Here is a 19,911-nt window from a genome sequence, read left to right on the forward strand (position 1 = left end):
AAAGTATAAAAGTATCTGAGAATTCTATGTACTATTTGTGCAGTTCTTCTAATGTCTAAAGTACAACACAGAAAAGTTTTGAAAGGTATTTTGGAAAATCTGTACTAATATAATGATAGAAAACAATTCAGTGTTACCAGAGGCCAGGGAAGGGGGGAAAGGACTAACTTCCTAGGGGCACAAGAGAACTTCTATGGATGATGAAAATGTTCTATATCATGATGGTGTTCATAGTCACAGGACAGTATTCAGCTGTCAAAAGTCATTGAATTAGAGTGGTAAAATTTTATGTAAATTACACTTCAATCCAGCAGACAAAAGAAAGAGTTCCAAATGTAAATACAATCTTTAAAAACAAGTGTTTAAAAACAATATAAGCGAATGGAGAAAAACCAAATAGGTTTATATATGCTCTTACCAGATTAATTAACTGTGTGTGTACCACATCTTCTACCAAAACTGCTGTTTCATGAAGAGGCCTCCTAGCATCACCTAAGGAAAACCTGCCAAAAAAAAAAAAAATTAAACATACCAATATTAAAGGCTATAAAACTAAGAAAGGAAAAAAGTGAAAGATATTGATTATCATAATTGGACAATCATGAAGTACAAATTATTCCTCAAATAACAGCGGTTGTACAATTTTCTATAGACAGAATTGTATCTCTCTCATACAAGCTACAATTTCCATAGAAAATGCAGTGTTAGCTATGCTATTTGTTGATCTCTGCAGTCATTTTCAAGGGTACTTACTGTTTCAAATGGAAAATGTTAATAACTACTTCATAATATTGGCAGTCAGAAAATCATGTTACTATGTCCAAAGTACTAATAAAGTAACATATTAATAGTTTAGAAAATTATAAAAGCATGCAATGTAACTAAGCAAGTAATATAATTAAAATGAAAAGTTGCTTAGAAAAATTTATATAAATGTCATAATTTATCACTTCTAATTATAGACAAGCAGATTGTCAAGAAAGGCTTACTGATCTTGATAGTGATTTTCTGAACTTTCATATGGTGGACTAGATGTGCAGAGAATCCCTTCCTGGTAAAGAACATTTTAAAATGCACAATACTATATTAACAACTTACATTTAAAGCCTGCTTTAAGCAGCAGTGTAGGAGATAAAACAGAAGGCTGACAAGATGAGAAAATACAGTTCTACTGGATAAGAGAGCCCTCGAGCCAAAATTTATTCTGAAGGCATCTAGATATTCATAGTAGCCAATAATCTGGATTTCATCTAGAATTGTATTCAAGATATAGCAAAGAATGCTGGGACCCCAAGCAAGGAAGGAGGTCATTTGAGGAACCAAATATGAAGTCAGTGATATCTGGTATGGGCGATCTAAGCAAATACATACTCCACAGAGTGGATTTTTTTTTATTTCATAATTTTTTATTGATGGCATTTATCCCATGGTTTAACATGTTAATTATACTGTAATAAACATGGCTTTAATATTAAACTTTTCCTTATTATCCAAAGTCACCACAGTCCATTTCAGTAAATATAAAAATATATGCTTAATACTTTGTACAATACTGGTTTTTGGTCCAAACAAAACTGGATCAGAAAAGCCAATAAATTCACTTTAAGAATCCCCAATTTTTTTTTAAAGATTTCCAAATGGATTTAGGCAACTTTGAATAATGGGATTTACATAATAAAATCTGAGACAAGACTAAACAAAGAACAAACAAATTTTCTAACACAAAATTAAAATTTCAAGTTCACAGATTTATGTTATGCCAAAAAAGTACAGAAACAAAATTGTATTTACACAAGTTTCATAATAAAATAATGAAAAAGGCAAGACAGGTGATAGGAGAATGAAAATATAGAAATAGCATATAATTATTAAATGGAGAATGCACTAGATCTAATAAGTCCTTAGCATGGACCATTCTTTAATCAGGCTTCCTCTATCAGAAAATTTTAGTGCACAATACACCCAACTCACTTTGCCTATTTCACCCAAGGCTATGAGTGAAAGAACAAAAAATGCAATGCTGGCATGAGGATACAAATGGAATACAATAGAGAGCCCATAAATAAAATCCTATATTATGTACAAAAATTTTTGATAATGGTACCAGGAACACCCAATTTGGAAAGGACAATCTTTTCAACAACTGATACAGAGAAATACGATATCCATATGCAAAAGAATGAAGTTGGACTCTTACCTTGTACCATATAAAAAAATAAACTCAAAATAGATCAAAGACCTAAATTAAAGAGCTAAAACTATAAAACTCTCAAAATAAAACAGGGGGGGATCTTCATGACCTTGGATTTGGCAAGGGTTTCTTAACTATGACACCGAAATTACAGGCAACAAAAGATAAAATAAATATATTGGAATTCATCACAGTTACAAACCTTTTATACATCAAAGGACAAGACAGTGAAAAGACAACCCACGGAATGGGAATAAATATTTGAAAATCATGTATCAAATAAATAACCAGAATATATTTATAAAACTCTTGAAATACAACAATGAAGAAAAATACCCCAATTTTAAAATGGGCAATATATTTGAATAGATAGGTCTCCAATGAAAATATACAAATAGCCAACAGCAAATGAAAAGATCCTCAATATCATTAGTAATTAGACAAATGCAAATCAAAACCAAATTGATATGCTACTTCACACCCAGAAGAATGGCTATTATCAACAAAATGGATAATGCTGGCTAGGATACAGAGAAACTGGGAACACTGTACATTGCTGGAGAGAATGCAAAATGGAATAGCCACTGTGGAAAACAGTTGGGTTGTTCTGGAAAATGTTAAACATAGGATTAGGATTTGACCTAGCAATTCTACTCCTGGGTATGTATCCCCCCCAAAGAATTGAAAATTGAAAACAGGTATTCAAACAAGTATGTGTATACCAATGATCATAGTTACATTATTCAGAATTGTCAAAAAAAATAGCAACAACCAAAATCTCCATTAACGAATGAACAAATATATGCATGTAAAATATTATTCAGCAATAAAAAGGAAAGAAGATCTGATAGATGCTCCTACACCAATGAACTTTAAAAACAGTATCTTAACTAAAATAAGCCAGACAAAAATGACAAATCTGGAATAAGAAAACTTATAGAGATATAAAGTCAAATAGAGGACACAAAGGGATTGCAGTTTTTGCTTACTGTGTAGAGAGTTTGTCTGGGATGATAAGAAAAATCTAAACAATAAATAGTGATGATGGTAGCACCATATTGTGAATGTACTTAATGCCAGAGAACCGTACAGTTAAAAATAAAGTGGTAAATTTTAAGTTATGTATATTTTACAAATAATTAATATGGATGAGCAGACTAGATTCAGCTATAAAGATAATTAGGAGTTTAGAACAGCAGATCTAAGGTAATTACCTATAATATATCATAGGTAATAACAAAACATCATGATAAATATTAAGCCAAATATGTTGATACTATAGTGAAATGGATAAATTTCTTTAAAAATACAAATGGCCAAAGCTGACTTAAGAAAAAATCTAAAAACCTGAATAGTTCCATAAATTTGAAAGAAATTAAATCAGCAATAAAAACCAAAACACAAAAAAACTCAAAATAAACAAAAACAAACAACCTGACCTCATCTGTAATGTTGTACCAAAATTGCAAAGAATAGATTATTCTAATTTGATACAACTTTTCAAGAGAATACAGAAAGATAGATACTCCCCAACTAATTTATTTAGGCTAGTATAACCTGGGTTTCAAAGCTAGAAAAAGATAGTGATAGTAAAATTACACATAAATTTTATTCACGTACATAAACAGAAAAAAACCCATAATTAAAATGCTTGAATAAAACAAAAAATCAGATACGGGAGAATTCATTTTCTCTCCTACTTTGCACCTATGACCTCATGGGAGCTCCTTAAGATCATTTAATAGAAAAAGAGAAAACTCAGGTTCTGGGTTTCATATGGTCCTGAATGATGCAGGCACCATGGAAAAGTGAATAGTCCGAGCACTGTAGCCCCTTTTGAAGACCACTCAAAGACAGTAGTGAAGGGAAATCTTCCAAATGGGAAGAACTTTTAGTAGTGCACCTAGTTGCTCTTTTTATTTTTTTTTAAGATTTTATTTATTTATTCATGAAAGACACAGAGAGAGAGGCAGAGACATACGCAGAGGGAGATTTTATTTATTTATTCATGAAAGACAGAGAGAGAGAGAGGCAGAGACATACCCAAAGGGAGCCTGATGCAAGACTATCCCAGGACCCCAGGATCACGCCCTGAGCCAAAGGCAGACACTCAAGTGCTGAGTCATCCAGATGTCTTCATAGTTGCTCATTTTATTCAATAGGACAAATGGTAGCATAGGCTATGGTCAATGGTTGGCTGAATAAATGGTAAGGGACATGGAAGGAACATAATAAGAAAATACGAGAAGGAAATTTGGGGAAGAGGTAGGTGGACAGATAGCAATGAAAGAAAAAAGTAAGGATATCTGAGTCTCATGTGAATAGTCAGGGGCAACCCAAGGAAAAGATAATTTTATTTTTTACTTATTTTTAATTTTTTTAAAAAGATTTTATTTATTTATTCATGACAGACACAGAGAGAGGCAGAGACACAGGCAGAGGGACATGCAGGCTCCCCATAGGGAGCCTGATACAGAGCTCAATCTCAGGACCCCAGGATCACAACCTGAGTCAAAGGCAGACACTCAACCACTGAGCCACCCAGGTGCCCTGAAAAGGAGAATTTTAATACTCAAGTGGATATTAGCAGTTTTTTTTCACCAATGACCCTGTCATCAATGGGTCATCAACAGTGGTCACGGTGGGAGGGATGAAAGATATGCAGGGCCCAGTAACATGGATTTCCACTAATCAATACCATCATTGTTATAGCCCCAGCTCAGGGCCCATCTGTCAGGAGCAAAGATCAACACTGTTTCTAAACTGGCACCATTCCCCAGGGTGATCAGCCATCTTCCTTCCAACAGGCTGATTGCATTAGACCAATCCCATCATGAAAATGACAGAGTATGTATGGTTCTTACTAAAATACACATTTACTCTGGATATGGATTTGCTGTCCCCATGTGCAATGCCACTACCAAAACTACTATCTGTGGACTTACAGAATGCCTATCTGTTGTCATGGTATTCCATACAGCATTGTTTGTGATTAAAAAAAACCCACTTCACAGCAAAGGAAGTGGTACCCTGGTACCATGCTCAAAGAATTCACTAGTCTTAAAGTGTTCCTCACTATTACGAAGTAGCTGGTTTGATAGAATGGTGGGAATGGCTTTCAAAAATACAGTAATAGTGCCAACGAGGTGGCAATTCCTTGTAGTGCTGGGGCAAGGTTTTCCAGAATACTTATATATCCTGTGAATCAACATCCAATATATGGTGCTGTTTCGTCCACAAACAGAATTCACAAATCCAGGAATCAAGGGGTGGAATGGTAGTGGCAGCACTCATTATTACCCCTAAAGACTCACTAGCAAAATTTTTGCTTCCAGTTCCCATGCCCTTATGATTTGCTAGCCTTCAAGTCTTTTCCAGAGGGAGAAATGTTTTCACATTTATTCCACTGAAACAACAATTATTCCATTGAAATGAAACTTTTAAGACTGCTACTCAGTCGCTTTGGATTCCTCATGCTTCTGAGTCAACAAGCAAAGAGGGAGTTACTGTGTTGGCTAGGGTGAGTGGTGTTGACTATCAAGTGGAGACTGGACTGGTTCACCACAGTGGAGGTAAGGAAGAGTATGTCTGGAATACAGAAGATCCCTGAGGCCACCTCTTAGTATTACCATGCCCTGTTACTAAAGCCAATGGAAAACTACAACAATCCTAACCAGGAAAGGCTATTAATGGCTCAGATCCTTTAGGAATGAAGGTTTGGGTCATTCCATTAGGCAAAAAGCCACAACCAGCTGAGGTGCTTGCTGATGGCAAAGGGAAAACAGAATGGTAGTAATTAATACCAGCTATCCACATGCCCACTAATAAAAACAAGACTGCCATCATCATGAGTATTTCCTCCTTATTTTGTTATAAATATGTTTGTGTGTGACTATTAGGCAAGTACTGTTATATCCTTCCCTCTTTTATTCCCTTATCATGTAACATAAGATGTATTGGATTAATAGCCTAAAATTTAATTATTAATTTTACATCATAGTATTTAAGTTAGGGATATTAAGAAATGTAAATATCTCTCAAGGGCTTAACCTCATCTTATGGGAAATGGGTTAATGCATTTTCAGTTCTACAGTGGATAATTGTATGAAGTTAGGCAAAATTATGACCTTGTTATTGTCTTTGAGATTAAGAATAGTTTAAGGAGATACATATGGGTGTCAAGGTGACATGGGTAGTGATTAATTTTAGGTCTTAACACTGACTAGGCTATGGGGGTGCCCAAATACTTGGTTAAATATTGATCTGAATACGTCTGTGAAAGTATTTCTGAATGAGATTAATTGCCTAAGGCAAATTTCCCTCTTCATCATGGGTAAGCCTCATCCAAACCATTGAAGGCCTGAAAAGAACAAAAGGCAGAGTAAGGGAGAAACATTCCCTCTGCCTATCTTCAAACTGGGACAGCAGTCTTACACTATCTTTGAACTCCGACACCATCAGCTCTACTGCTTCTCAAGTTTTTATAGTTTACTCCCGTCTCCATTTTGGCTTTTGAATTTCACAGTGTATCTTTTTATCTTGTGTATCAGTAACAAATTATTGTAGTTGTCATTTATTTTTATAACTTTTGTCCTTCAGCCTTCATACTAGGCTGAATGATTTACTCACCAACATTGAAACATTATTAATTTAACTGGTGGAATTGTACTTTCATTTTTGTTCAGTTACTAATTAGTATTCTTTCATTTCAGTTTAAAGGAGTCCCTTGAACATTTCTTATGAGGCTAGTCTAGTGGTTATGAACTCCTCCAACTTTTGCATGTCTGAAAAATCCTTTTATTTCTCCTTCAATTCCTAAGGACAACTTTGCCAGGTAGACTATTCTTGGTTGCCAATTGTTCTCTTTCAGACTTTGAATATAACATGCCACTTCTTTCGGAACTGTAAAGTTTCTGCTGAAAAACTGCTGACGGTCTTATAGGGGTTCCTTCATACATAACAAGTTGATTTGTTGCTTTTAAGATTCTTTCCTTGTCTTTAACCTTTGACAATTTAATTATGTGTATCTCTTTGGATTTATCTGATTTGGAACTCTGTGGACATCCTGAATGTGGTTATTTGTTTCTTTCCCTGGTTATGAAATTTTTCAGCCATTATTTCTTCGAATAAGCTTTCTACCCTTTCTCTCTCTTTTCTTTCTGGTACCCTTATAGTGCAAATATTGGTCTGATTGATGATACCTATACTTAAACTATCTTCACTCTTTTTCATTCTTTTGTCTTTTTGCCCCTCTCTGATTAGATGAATTCCACTGCTTTGTCTTCAAGTTCATTGATCTTTTTTTAGGCTTCATCTAGTCTGATGTTAATTTGAAATTTTCAGTTCAGTTGTGATATTCTTCAACTTTGTGATCTCTGCTTGGTATTTTTTAAATATTTTCTATCTCTTTGCTAAAATTCTCATTTTATTAATGCATTGTTCTCTTGATTTCAGTGAGCATCTTTTAACCATTATTTTGAACTCTTTATTGAGTAAATTACTTATCTCAGTTCCTTTAGTTTTGTATTTCTGGTCAGAACATCTCTTTCCGTCTCATTTCCCTTCACTCTCTGTGTTGATTTCTGTACATTAGATAAAATAGCCACCACTCCCAGTCTTGAATAGGAGATGAACCTTATCATTGAGCCCTAACTCTTGGTTGTCTCTCAAAATCTAACCTTCTCTGTTCTTAGAGATCCTAGTAACTGAGGGTACTCAGTGTTCCACAGGAGAAGAACTCAGTCAGCACATCACTTAGGCTGATTCGGACCTCAAGGCAGTAATCTTCTAAAATATGCAAACAGGCTTCCCCTAGGGAATGACTAGGAGAGGAGTGTTTCTCTCTGTTCCCTCTATGCTGAGCCCTGGAGTAATAGTTGGCTGAGAAGTGTTTCTTTGCTTGCTATAGTCCCATGAGAACTGTAACTCAAGATCTGTTGGCCACTATGGCCACTACTACCAGATCAAGAGATGTGTCCCTTGGGCAGCAGCCGCAAAAGCCCTTTTTAGGGTGATACTCTTGAAATGGAACTGATCAGAGGGAGAATGCAGAGGTCTCCCCAGTCTGTGGGGAGGTTCACAATCAGCTCCTAAATATGTGCCAAGTTAGAAGTTTAAGCCTTAATCAGCAGTTTTTAAGATATGCAAATAAGGCCTCTTTTCATGAAAGACTGGAAATGGGCATTTCTAACTGCCATCTCTGTGCTCACCCCTGGGAGAAAAGTCCATTAAAAACTTTATTATGGGGGACCCAGAAATGCAAGCCCCACTGGCCACCACAGCTAGTGTGTCCTCTAGATGGCAGTCACAAACGTTGGATCACTAGATGTATGCATAAGCTCCTTTCATGGAGATACTGGTGGACCACAGTGGGGAAGAAGAAATACTGCAGACATGTACTAAATGAGAAGCCTGGCCTTCAGACGGCAGGTTTGTTGCCCATTTTTATTGAGAAATAATTGACATACACCACTGTGTAAGTTTATGGTGTATGGCATGATGGTTTGACTTAAATGGATTGTGAAATTATTGCAAAAGGTTTAGTTAACATCCATCACCTCCCACTGGTACAAAATAAAAATTTCTTTGTGATGAGAACTTTTGGAATCTACTCTCTTAACTTTCATATATAGCACACAGTAATGTTAACTATAAATCATCAGGTTGCACAGAACATTCCTAGTACTTATTATAACTGGAAGTTTGTACCCTTTGACCTCTTCCTCCAATTCCCCCTCCCACACCCCGATCTCTGAAAGTATAAATCTGATCCTTCTTTCAATGACTTTGGTGGGCTTTTTTGTTTGCTTGCTTTTGTTTCTGATGTAAATTCCACATATAAGTGAGATCACATAATATTTGCCTTTCTCTGACTTATTTCACTTAGCATAATGTTCCTTTAGGTCCATCCATGTTGTCAGAAATGGTAGGATTTAATTTTTTATGGTTGAATAATATTCCAATGTGTGTATATACATAAACATATCTTTATTCATTTACCCATTGATGGACAGTTTGATTGTTCCCATGTCTCAACTATTTTACATAATGCTGCTATGAACACAGGGGTGCAGATATTTTTTCAACATAGTGCTTCTGTTTCCTCTGGATATATATCTAAATTGCTGAATCATATGGTATTTCTATTTTTAATTTTTTGAAGAACTTCCAAACTTTTTTCCATAGTGGCTGTAACAATTTGCAATCCCACCAACAGTGTATAAGGGTTCCTGTTTCTCCACATCCACACAAGAGTATCTCTCTTTTTGATGATGGTCATTTTAACTGGCACGAGGTGATTGATACCTTATAGTAGTTTTGATTTACATTTCCCTAATGACTAGTGAGCATCTTGTACCTGTAGGCCATCTGTATATCTTCTTTAGATAAATGTTTATTCAGGTCTTTTGCCCATTTAACGTAATATTTATTTTTTAGATATTGAGTTGTAGGAGTTCTTTATATATTTTAGATAGTAACCCCTTATCAGATGTAGGATTTGCAAATATTTTTTCCCATTGCACAGGTTATTTCTTTGGCTGTGCAGAAGCTTTTTACTTTGATATAGTCCAATTTTTTTTTTTTATTTTTGACTTTAACTGACTGTGCTTTAGGTGTGATTTCCAAGAAATTATTACCAAGATCCATGTCAAAAAGCTTTTCTCCTGTTTGCTTCAAGGAGTTTTTGGTCTTACATTTAAGTCCATAGTCCATGTTCACATAATTTTTGTGAGTACTGTAAGACAGGGGTCAAGTTTCTTTTTTTTTTTTTTTTTAAGATTTTATTTATTTATGAAAGACACACACAGAGGCAGAGACACAGGCAGAGGGAGAATCAGGCTCCATGCAGGGAGCCCAACATGGGACTTGATCCCGGGACTCCAGGATCGTGCCCTGAGCCAAAGGCAGACACTCAACTGCTGAGCCACCCAGGCATCCCAAGAGTCAAGTTTCATTCTTGTACGTGTGTACCAATTTTCCCAGCGCCATTTATGAAAAATAGACTGTCTTTTCTCCATTAGTATCCTTGGCTCCCTTTTCAAATATTAGTTGGTAATATATGCTTGGCAGCACAGGCTGCAGCTTTTAAGAATGCAAATGGGCACCTTTCAAGGAAAGGCTGGGAAATAGGCATTTCTATCTGTTGCCTTTGAACTGATCCCTAGGGGGAGAACAAAGGAGAGTCCTTGGGAGTCCTGGCAATCCAGTTATGAACTGTTTCTTTTTTGCTATCATCTTGTGGACAAAACCCCACTGGCTTTCTGAGTTAGTTGTTGTGGGAACCTACCCCTCAGGTAGAAGTCTTAAAAGTTGGGGCACTGGATATTGGATCCAAATCCTTTGCTCCTCAGGGAGAAGCTAGCTCTGAGGTCCTATCTTGTATGTCAAGTGCCAGGACAGGATTTATGGAAACTATGTCTCACCCATTCCTGCTTGTTTAATATAGATTTTTTTTCTTACTTGCTTGACAAACAGGAGCGCTCAGCTACTTTCTGGATTTTGTTCAAAGGGAACTTTTCTTTGCAGATTTGATGTGTTCGTGGAAGGAGGCAAGTTCAGGACAATCCTATATAACCACCTTAGACTGGAATCTTGGAATTCCCAGGCTTTCTACTGAAACTAAAACTTATACCACTAGCTTTTCTGGATCTCATGCCTTTGGACTCACATTGTAACTCATCTCATCAGCTCTCTTGCTCCTCAGCTATTTGGACTTGGACTGGAACTATACCACTGGCACTCTTGAGTCTCCTGGGTCTGCAGATCTTAGGACTTCTCAGCCTCCATATCTGTATAGCCAATTTCTTATAAATCACTTTCATGCACATATATGCAAATACACATACACTTAACCTACTGGTTCTGTTTCTTTGGAAATAGGAAAATACACCCAGGAAAGCAAGAGTGGAACATAAATCTATTAATGATAATAATAATAATTAACTACTTGAAATATGGAAAGAGAAAAATTAAATGAACATTTCAATAAATGAAAATCCCTCAATCACCATTTATGACCAAAATTTTAGTAAACTTGAACTAAAAGACATGTTCTTTCATATGACCAAGAGAATCTACCAAAAACCATATAGAAAACAATATATGCAGACACATACATAATCTTTGAAATTCAGACCAGTATAAAGACTCCTATTAACCAATTTTCATACAAGTATCACCTGCTTTTCAAAAGTTTCTATTATACCACTTTGCTTATAAAAAAAGATCTATATTAGTACCTGTTTTTGCTGAGAGAAGCCCAAAGAGGATTTTTTATTTTAGGACAAAAGATGAAAAGTAAAAATCATATCCAGCATTTGGTTTACAGCAAGCTGTCACAGAGGCAGTGTGCATCCTATGCAGTGAGAATGGTACCATGAAGCTCCTTTCCCGGTAACTATACTCAGCATCTTAGCATCAGGCTGCCTTATTGCTTGGAATGTCTACAAGCATATGTGCTTTATCTTGACTCACTTTGTATATTCATTTGTAAGATGTGTTCAAAGGTATTAGAAAAGTCTAATAAGTAAGGTTAATTTTTGGGTCTGAGAACACTTAAAAAGTTTTCCATATAAATTAATGGTAATTGTCTTACTTTACGCCACTTTGGCTTAGGAAGGTTTCAGAGGAACACTCTACTTTTGGATAGTGGAGAAACTTTTAATACTTAAGACTGTAGCTAGAACATTAAGACAAGAAAAGGTTTAATCTACATAAAGACTGAAAAAGAATAAACTAAACCACTCTTATTCACATTTAATCCGAGAATCCACACAGAAAATAAAAATAATTGGGAAATAAATTATTTGAATTTATAAAGAGGTGGTACTAATATGTTTCTCAAATATAAGATCAATATACAAATATCATCATCAACACAAAGGCAGATAGCAAGAGGGGTGTTTACAGGGGTCAGGGGTGAGGGAAATGGGGAAATGTTGCTTAAAGGGTACAAACTTCTAGTTATAAGATGAATAAATTCTAAGGATGTAACATACAGCATGGTGATTATAGTTAATAATATTGTATTTTACACTGGAAAGTTGCTAAGAGAGTAAATCTTAAATGTTCTTACCACAAAAGATATAATTATGTGATGTAATGGAAGTGTTAGCTAAACCTATGGTGGTAATCATTTTTCAATAATAAGTGTATCAAATCAACATGTTGAACCCCTCAAACTTACACAATATTATATGTCAATTATATCTCAATAAAGCTAGGGAAAAAAACAAAGACAGAAAAGGCAATTAAAAAGAAATTTGGTTCTAACTTTATATGAAAGAGCTGAAAGAGCCAAAAGCCAAGAATAGTCAAGACACATTTGAACTGGAAGGATATGTCCTACCAGATTCATTATAAAGCTATAGAATTAAGATAGTGTGTTACTGGTACAAGGACAAACAAACAAACCAACAAAACAGAAAGGGAATAAAAAGCCCACATTAGAGAGTAAACTCCACAATGGCAAAAATCTTGTTACATTTGCTGATATATATTTGGTATTTAATTCTTTGGAATGCATGAATAAAGTTTCCTTCTATTATTTAAGTTACTTACAATCTCACTATAGAAAAAGTACAAAGTTATCAAAGTGAAGTACTCAAAGAGAACACAAAAAATTCAATTAACATCATCTCTGGTAAAAAGAATACTTTAAAAACACTTCTTGAATTAATTTACATAAAATATACAAATAATTGCCAAATTTTACCTCAAAAAAAGTTAAAAATTTTCTACTTAAAATAATCTTCATTAGCATAAACATGTAAACTACCTAAAATATGTAGAGTATCTAAAACTAAGGATGGGATCTGATGAGTATTTTATTTTCAAGGTTGTTAGTACTTCAGCTTTAATTCTAGTTTTCCTCACATTACTTCTGCCAATTTTTTCTCCACACACAGAAAGCTAGACATTGTCTTAGTGATTTTCGGAAAACAGAAATGAAAACCACTATGCCTAGCCATAGTCACTTCTCTTTTTGCTCTGTAATGTATATAATATATATATTTTTTTACCTTACTAGAGCTTTATTGCAGGCCAATGGGCCTGTATATAATATTTTTAATCTACTTAAGGACAAAGTCCAAATAACTGACACTTAGAAAAATCTTCTGACTTTTTTTTCCCCCCATTAAAGACCTATCTCACTATCTACTGATTTCTTGACTGACTTTCCCAGGTCTAGTTCCAACAGATAGAGCCTGATACTCCATTCCTTTACGTACTGCCTAGCTGCCTCTACTGACACCAGTACTGCTAGACCAGCTTCCACTAAACAGCTTCCAGGAAACTGTCCTAAAAAGGCTGTCTCTGTCCTGATCTCCTGCAACAACTTCACTGCTATAACACACCAGCCTCCATTTTAGGAAGAACTGTAACTTTGAGAACTATGGTCACAGCAAGCAGTTTAAGTCCAGGGCAGTCCTGCTGGACTACACCTGATAATGATAGTGGCAGAGTCACTTACAGCCTACCTTCTCGCCCAAACAAGACTGGTTTGACTCAATTCCAGGATCTGATGCCTCAGTGAGCACGAGGGCAGGTAGCTCTGCAATTCCCTTGTCAAGTGCGCAATGAAAGTATGAAATAAGCAAGATTATTCACGAGGTAGTGTTACACTCCTTATTTATTATGTATACTTATACTCAGACACAGGAGAGTATATGCTAAACAAAACCATGGGACATTGTTCCAAAAGGAAACAGAACTTAACACTCAGCCTTTCAGTATTTTTGTTATGTGTATGCCCAACACAGTCTACAATTGGGGGCTATCCTTTAGATATCTATTAAAGTAAAAAAAGATCTATTAATAGAAAGCATGTAAAATAAAATAAAAGAACTAGTTGCAGAGACACTTCTAAAACATAGAAAATACACTTTTAAAACTATACACTGAACATTACTATAGTCACTGTGTGTCTTGAAAAAAACAGTTTTTGACATCAATTTTAAAAAGAAGTAAAAAAAAAAACAAAAAGAAAAGGAAGCAAGGAAGGTGCCAGATATTTGCTATCTTACTCTAGGCAGAGCCCCTACTTGACATTTTTTGTTAGTAATTCATGCCAAGGTGCTTCTCAAGTACATAGTGACATGCTTCCAATGTCTCTGTAAATTCTAAAGCATTTATTCATTCATTAATTAAAATCTTTAGATAATCTCCAGATCCTATGTAGACGTATATATCTGATTATACTCACAGACCCACAATCCTTATATCCATTTACCCCCAACAGTGAAAGGCAAACAACCCCAAATTCTTTTAATGGTTTCAACTAAGAAAAAACAAACTTTTTGAGCAAGTACATACAACATAAGATACTTCTTTTTTTTTTTTAAGATTTTATTTATTTATTCATGGAGACACAGAGAGAGAGAGACAGAGACAGAGAGAGGCAAAGACACAGGCAAAGGGAGAAGCAGGCTCCATGCAGGGAGCCTGATGTGGGACTCGATCCTGGGTCTCCAGGATCACACTCTGGGCTGAAGGTGGTGCTAAACCGCTAAGCCACCAGGGCTGCCCTAAAATACTTCTTTTTAAGTTATATATATATAAAGCAAACATTTCAAGAAGGTAAAAATAAAAGATAATTTAAAAATAAGTATTATTTACTGACATGGGAAAACATTTTTGCTTTGATTAAAATATATGTATTATAAGCATTACCAACATTTCCAGTTTGCTTAGGACTAAGGGATTTTCCAAGTTATTCTCTACCAAATAAATCAGCTTAATTAATACTAAAGGGTCATGTAATGCTTCCTAAAAAAAAAAAAAAAAAAAAAAAAGACAAGCCAGAAGTTTCTTTAAGAGAATAAAATAATAATGGATAAACTTATATATTTACTTTCAATTTCCCTAATTATTCCAGTTCTCAAGTCCCAAAATAAAGAAACAAATAGCACATGGGGAATCATCCTGTCATTTGGAGATAATGCTTTTCCATTCAAGGAGTAAAGGACAAAGTTTATGACAGTCAGTGGATGAAACACAGCTACCCAGTTGAATCTCATTGTAGTCTCTGCCTACACACAAAAGAAACAATATCTGCTGAACAAGGGGCCAGAGATGTGAGCCCAGAAAAACAGACACTGTTCATGTGTCCAGTATCAAACTAAGAAAATTACAATAATTGCAGAAGTCCCACTACATCCTGGCCATCAGCTACAAAGAAAAGGAAGTTAGCTATGATGAAAAGAAATTAGCCTGAGAGTCTGACAGCTGGCCTGGTTCTACCTGACACTTGGCTATAAAGAAATACTGTAATCTTGGGCAAGTAACCTTTCTAGATGCCTCACTTCCTCAACAATGAAAGAAGGGGGCTGGATTAGATTGATTATAAAGGTGCTTTTATATTTAGTTTTGGTGTATGAAAGCAGCTATTAACCTTTAGATCACAAAAATTTATTTAGGAATTATTAAAAAATATTTGAAGAACATCACTTTTTAAGAAAATTAAATCTTACTAAATTGAGTAAATTTAGTAAAAATAATGAAATTAAGAAGGAAGAAATACATTTTTTAAATGGGCAGAACAGAATGAATTAAAAGAATAAAGCCAATTGGAGGAAGGGCAGTAAGACTACAACTTATTCCTGGTCCTAAATGTGGAAATAATTCCCAAGAAACATTCCACTGCCTCCTAAAGAAATTGAAAAAAAAAAAATCCAAAACGCTAATGCTAGTGTTTGTATTTAAGAATATTGTCACAGGATTTTAAATTATTCTTTTTCAGTATATTTAACAAGATCCACTTTTGAATCTAAAATATTTGTTTTCAGATTTTCAAGCCCTGATTAAGAACAGAGTGACAGGACTGAATAAATTTTAATTAAATTGTTTAATTAAAAAGATGTTTTCACAATGTATATGTATATCAAGTCATCACACTGTATACTTTAAATATCTTACATTTTTACTTGTCAATTATGTCTCAATAAAGCTGGGGGCAGGGAGCGGTGGTAGGGAAGAGATGATGAAAAAGAAACCAAGGAGGTAATTTTGGTGAAAATCTGTGACAGACAGCTGGCTGGCCAGTCTGGAGAACACGAGACCCATAAGCAGATCAGCTTATAAAGTATCTAGAACCAAACATAAAAGAAAAGGACAAAGAAACGTTTCTTAACTGCCCTGTGTGCGTCTTCTTGGATGCTGAGTTGCTTTCAGTACTTACCACTGGCTACAAACTCTAATGTGGTTAAATTATTCTGGATGCTGTGGTTAAGTAATTGCTGTGGTCTTGGGAGCTAGTTACTTTTTTTTTTTTATTACATCTGGTTTTTTGGACATTTTTCTAACTCAGGTAACTGACATTACTTTGGAATGGACACTGTGTGACTACTGCTTGGTGTAAGAAGGCCCTGGGTGACTTGCTGTCCCCAAAAGAAAGTTTCATTTTTCCCTTCAAACTACTTATTTGATTATACTTTTTATAGGGTAGGTATTACTATAATACTCAGGAATTTCTCCTAACTGGAATTAGAGTGAAAAGCAGGCTACAACCCTAACATACACTCTAGTCAGCTAACCTGGCACTAGACAGCACATGCAAACACAGACATCATACTGTTTATGTCATTCTTACCCAATATTTGTTGAGACTGATTTACCCACTGTCCAAAGGGGGGAAAAAGTGCAGATGTTTGACCACGAGCAGTCATTTAAGGCAATCAGACAATCATAAGCACATGCAAATTATCCTTACTCTTCAATTTTTAATACATCTAATCTTCCTTACTCTATAATTTTATCTACCTGTCTTCCAAAGAAAGAAATGAATTCACTTAACAATGGCTCTTAGAAAGCCAAACTAGTAATGTACTTACTAGTAATAAAATATCAAATAAATACCTAAGATGACAGTTTTTCTAGCAGTGATTTTTCTCATTGCTTGCTTGATTTTCAACATCAATTTCCTCACCCTCTTTACTACATTATATGTTCATATACATTTAAATGAACTTTGAGAATATTGTTAGAATTTTATAACACTGCATGAAATAACTATAAGTATCTGAACATATAAGAAAAGCAAGATTATAAAATTATTTACAAATAAAATTTACAATACCAATGTGAAAAAAATATAGTATGTTAGCTCTCTTTGTTTAGAGTAAAACAAAGTTAAAATTTAGAAAAAGCAAACATTTAAATCACCTATATTAATTAATTAATCCAGAAACTTTTGCCAAATGCCTCTTATGTGTCAGGCACTGTTCTAGTTGATTACACTAATGACCAAAATAGTTTCAAAAAATTAGTGGGGTTTGTATTCTAATGAGGAAAGGATGCAAGAAACATATATAACAAAGTACCAAATAAAAGATTTGTATGTTAAAAAGACCCATAGGAAAAAAAGTAAACACAGAATCAGGAAATGGGAAGTGAGGGATAAGGGAAAAGGAGGCAGTATGAAATATTAAAAGGGACATTTATTAATTTCTAGTTTTTGACTTGAAACAAATGGCTCTTTAGAAACAGGAAAGTAAAAAAGGTAAGTTAACTTTGTAAAAATCAAAGACTCACCTAGGAAAGCTAATCTAGAATTACCAGAGAACAAGGCATGGAATATATATTTGAAGTTCACAAAAATAGCATAATATCTCTATAAATTTCTTCTAACAATCCATAGAGCAATTCTCTCATGTATCTCATATATTTTTTAAAATTCTTTATCTGACTATACCTGACACACAATGTTACATTAGTTTCAGGAGTACAATATAGTGATTCAATATCTCTATATACATTATGCTGTGCTCACCACACATGTAGCTCCCATCTGTCACCATATAATGCTATTACAATACAATTGACTCTATTCCCCACATTGTATCTTTTATTCCCATGCCTTATTCATTCCATAACTGGAAGCTTGTATCCTCCACTCATATATTCTTGAGAAGCAGATACCCTAAGTTCAAACTCTAATGAACAGCAGCATAATGCAAATATGCACTTCTCACTCAAGGAACAGGGAAGATAGCAAGAAGTACAAGAATCCTTGAATGTTAGGTCAGGGAAGGACCTAAAAGATTATTTAATCCATTCATCTTGTTTTAAAAAGAAGGAAAATAAAGGTCAGAGGTTAAATAACCATTTCAGGGTCACAAATCCACTTAGAGGCAAAAGCTAGGCCTTTTATTTCATCCAGAACTCTTTTTCTGCAATACCATGTTAAATGTGCAAAAACTGTAACAAATTAGACAAATTAATCCTAAATGCCCATTTATCAAAGATTAAGACTACCAAAATAATTTTATAAAGTGAACCTGGTGCAATTACTTTGTATAATTAAATCATTTTTAAGGCTTTTAGAGAGATACATAATAACTTCAAGAAAGTTATTTTGCTTCCTTAGGCCCTGAAAATCTTTAATAATGCAAGGACTTTATCTCATTATTGCTGAAATTTAACAGTCAAAAATTAACATTCTATAACATTGGATATAGACACACTATAATCACAAATTTCACCCAAATTTTCAAGCATATTTCATGGACTGGGAATCAGAGATTCAAGGAAGTTCAGAGATTTGCCCATGGCATTAGCAAATAGTAAGCTTCAGAATTACATGCTGTGATGTGAGATAGTCACTTAGAGATGGGTGAATCTGCACTATGCAGATATTTATTAGCAAACTGGCAAAACAGACAAACGTGTACCAGCCCTTCCCAAACTGATATTGGCCAGAAAAAAAAAAATTCTGTAGTTACAGGCATGATATTTTATTCTTCTCTAGATTTGAAACACATATGAAACACCAAGAAATTCTGCAGGAAAGAAACCTGGTTGCCAATGTATTTACTGTGTATGCAATCATTTTTCTAAGCCCACTTAATTATACTGCACTGAAAATCATTTTGAGAAACACTGACATAAGCAAAATAAACAAATAAAATCAATGTGATTGAAGAACTTTAGTGATAGGATTCCATTAAAAACTGCAGCATAAAGTATTAGAATTTCAGAGTTTTCCAGTTTTAAACAATGAGTTGATGCTTGTGAATAAAATAAAATAATTGGTATGGGGTTTTTTTTGCTTTTATATTCTTTACTCACCAAATATTTGCTGTGGGTCTATATCCTGTCAGGCACTGAATTTTACACTAGCTGAGAATTTCTAAGGTTCCCACAAAGTAAGGATTTTTCTGTAGCTATGGTAAGCAACCACCAGAAGTATCAAAGCTTGTCAGGGGATCATCTAACAATGGCAGCTCCTCACTTGTGAAAGCCAAATCAAGAACAGACTTACTCAAATAAACTTGCCTCTGAGTGCCAACCAATCCACAACAGTTCCATCCGTGTAACCTCTCTTCCACAGATGATGTCAAACTCCAGAACACCACTTTCTAAAAACTCTATATAAGATCAGATGTCTTCCCTGCTGGGAGACTGTGCTTGACAGGCATGTGCCTTTCCTTCAGGGTAAGAAATAACACGCAGTTTTCTCTATTTCAGGTAGTGAATTGTGGTCTCACTATGCTTTCACACAGCATCTGAGGAAGTCTGTTCTCACAACCCTGTGAGTCCGGAACCTCCTCCTTTTTTTTCCCCTCTTAACTTCTTATTTTCAAAGATTTCAAAATCAGCAAAAATACTGAAATTAACAGTACAATGGTCACCTATATATATCCTTCACTTAGAATCACCAATTGTTAACATTTTGGCCCATTTGTTTTCTCTCAAAATTATACATGTGTACACACACAATT

The 19,911-nt window shown here is 34.8% G+C and overlaps 1 protein-coding gene across 13 annotated transcripts in view; it reads right to left on the reverse strand.

Annotated features, from left to right (window-relative positions):
• Positions 1-19,911, reverse strand: part of SUPT3H (SPT3 homolog, SAGA and STAGA complex component) — a 516,593-nt gene that overhangs the window by 249,022 nt on the left and 247,660 nt on the right. For all 13 annotated transcript variants that reach the window (XM_072733255.1, XM_072733191.1, XM_072733217.1 and 10 more), the window contains one exon: positions 419-503. In XM_072733255.1, coding sequence (XP_072589356.1) covers positions 419-503 — 85 coding nt within the window. The remainder of the gene's footprint in view (positions 1-418; positions 504-19,911) is intronic.

Source organism: Vulpes vulpes, chromosome 1 (assembly GCF_048418805.1).
Source record: "Vulpes vulpes isolate BD-2025 chromosome 1, VulVul3, whole genome shotgun sequence".
NCBI lineage: Eukaryota > Metazoa > Chordata > Mammalia > Carnivora > Canidae > Vulpes > Vulpes vulpes.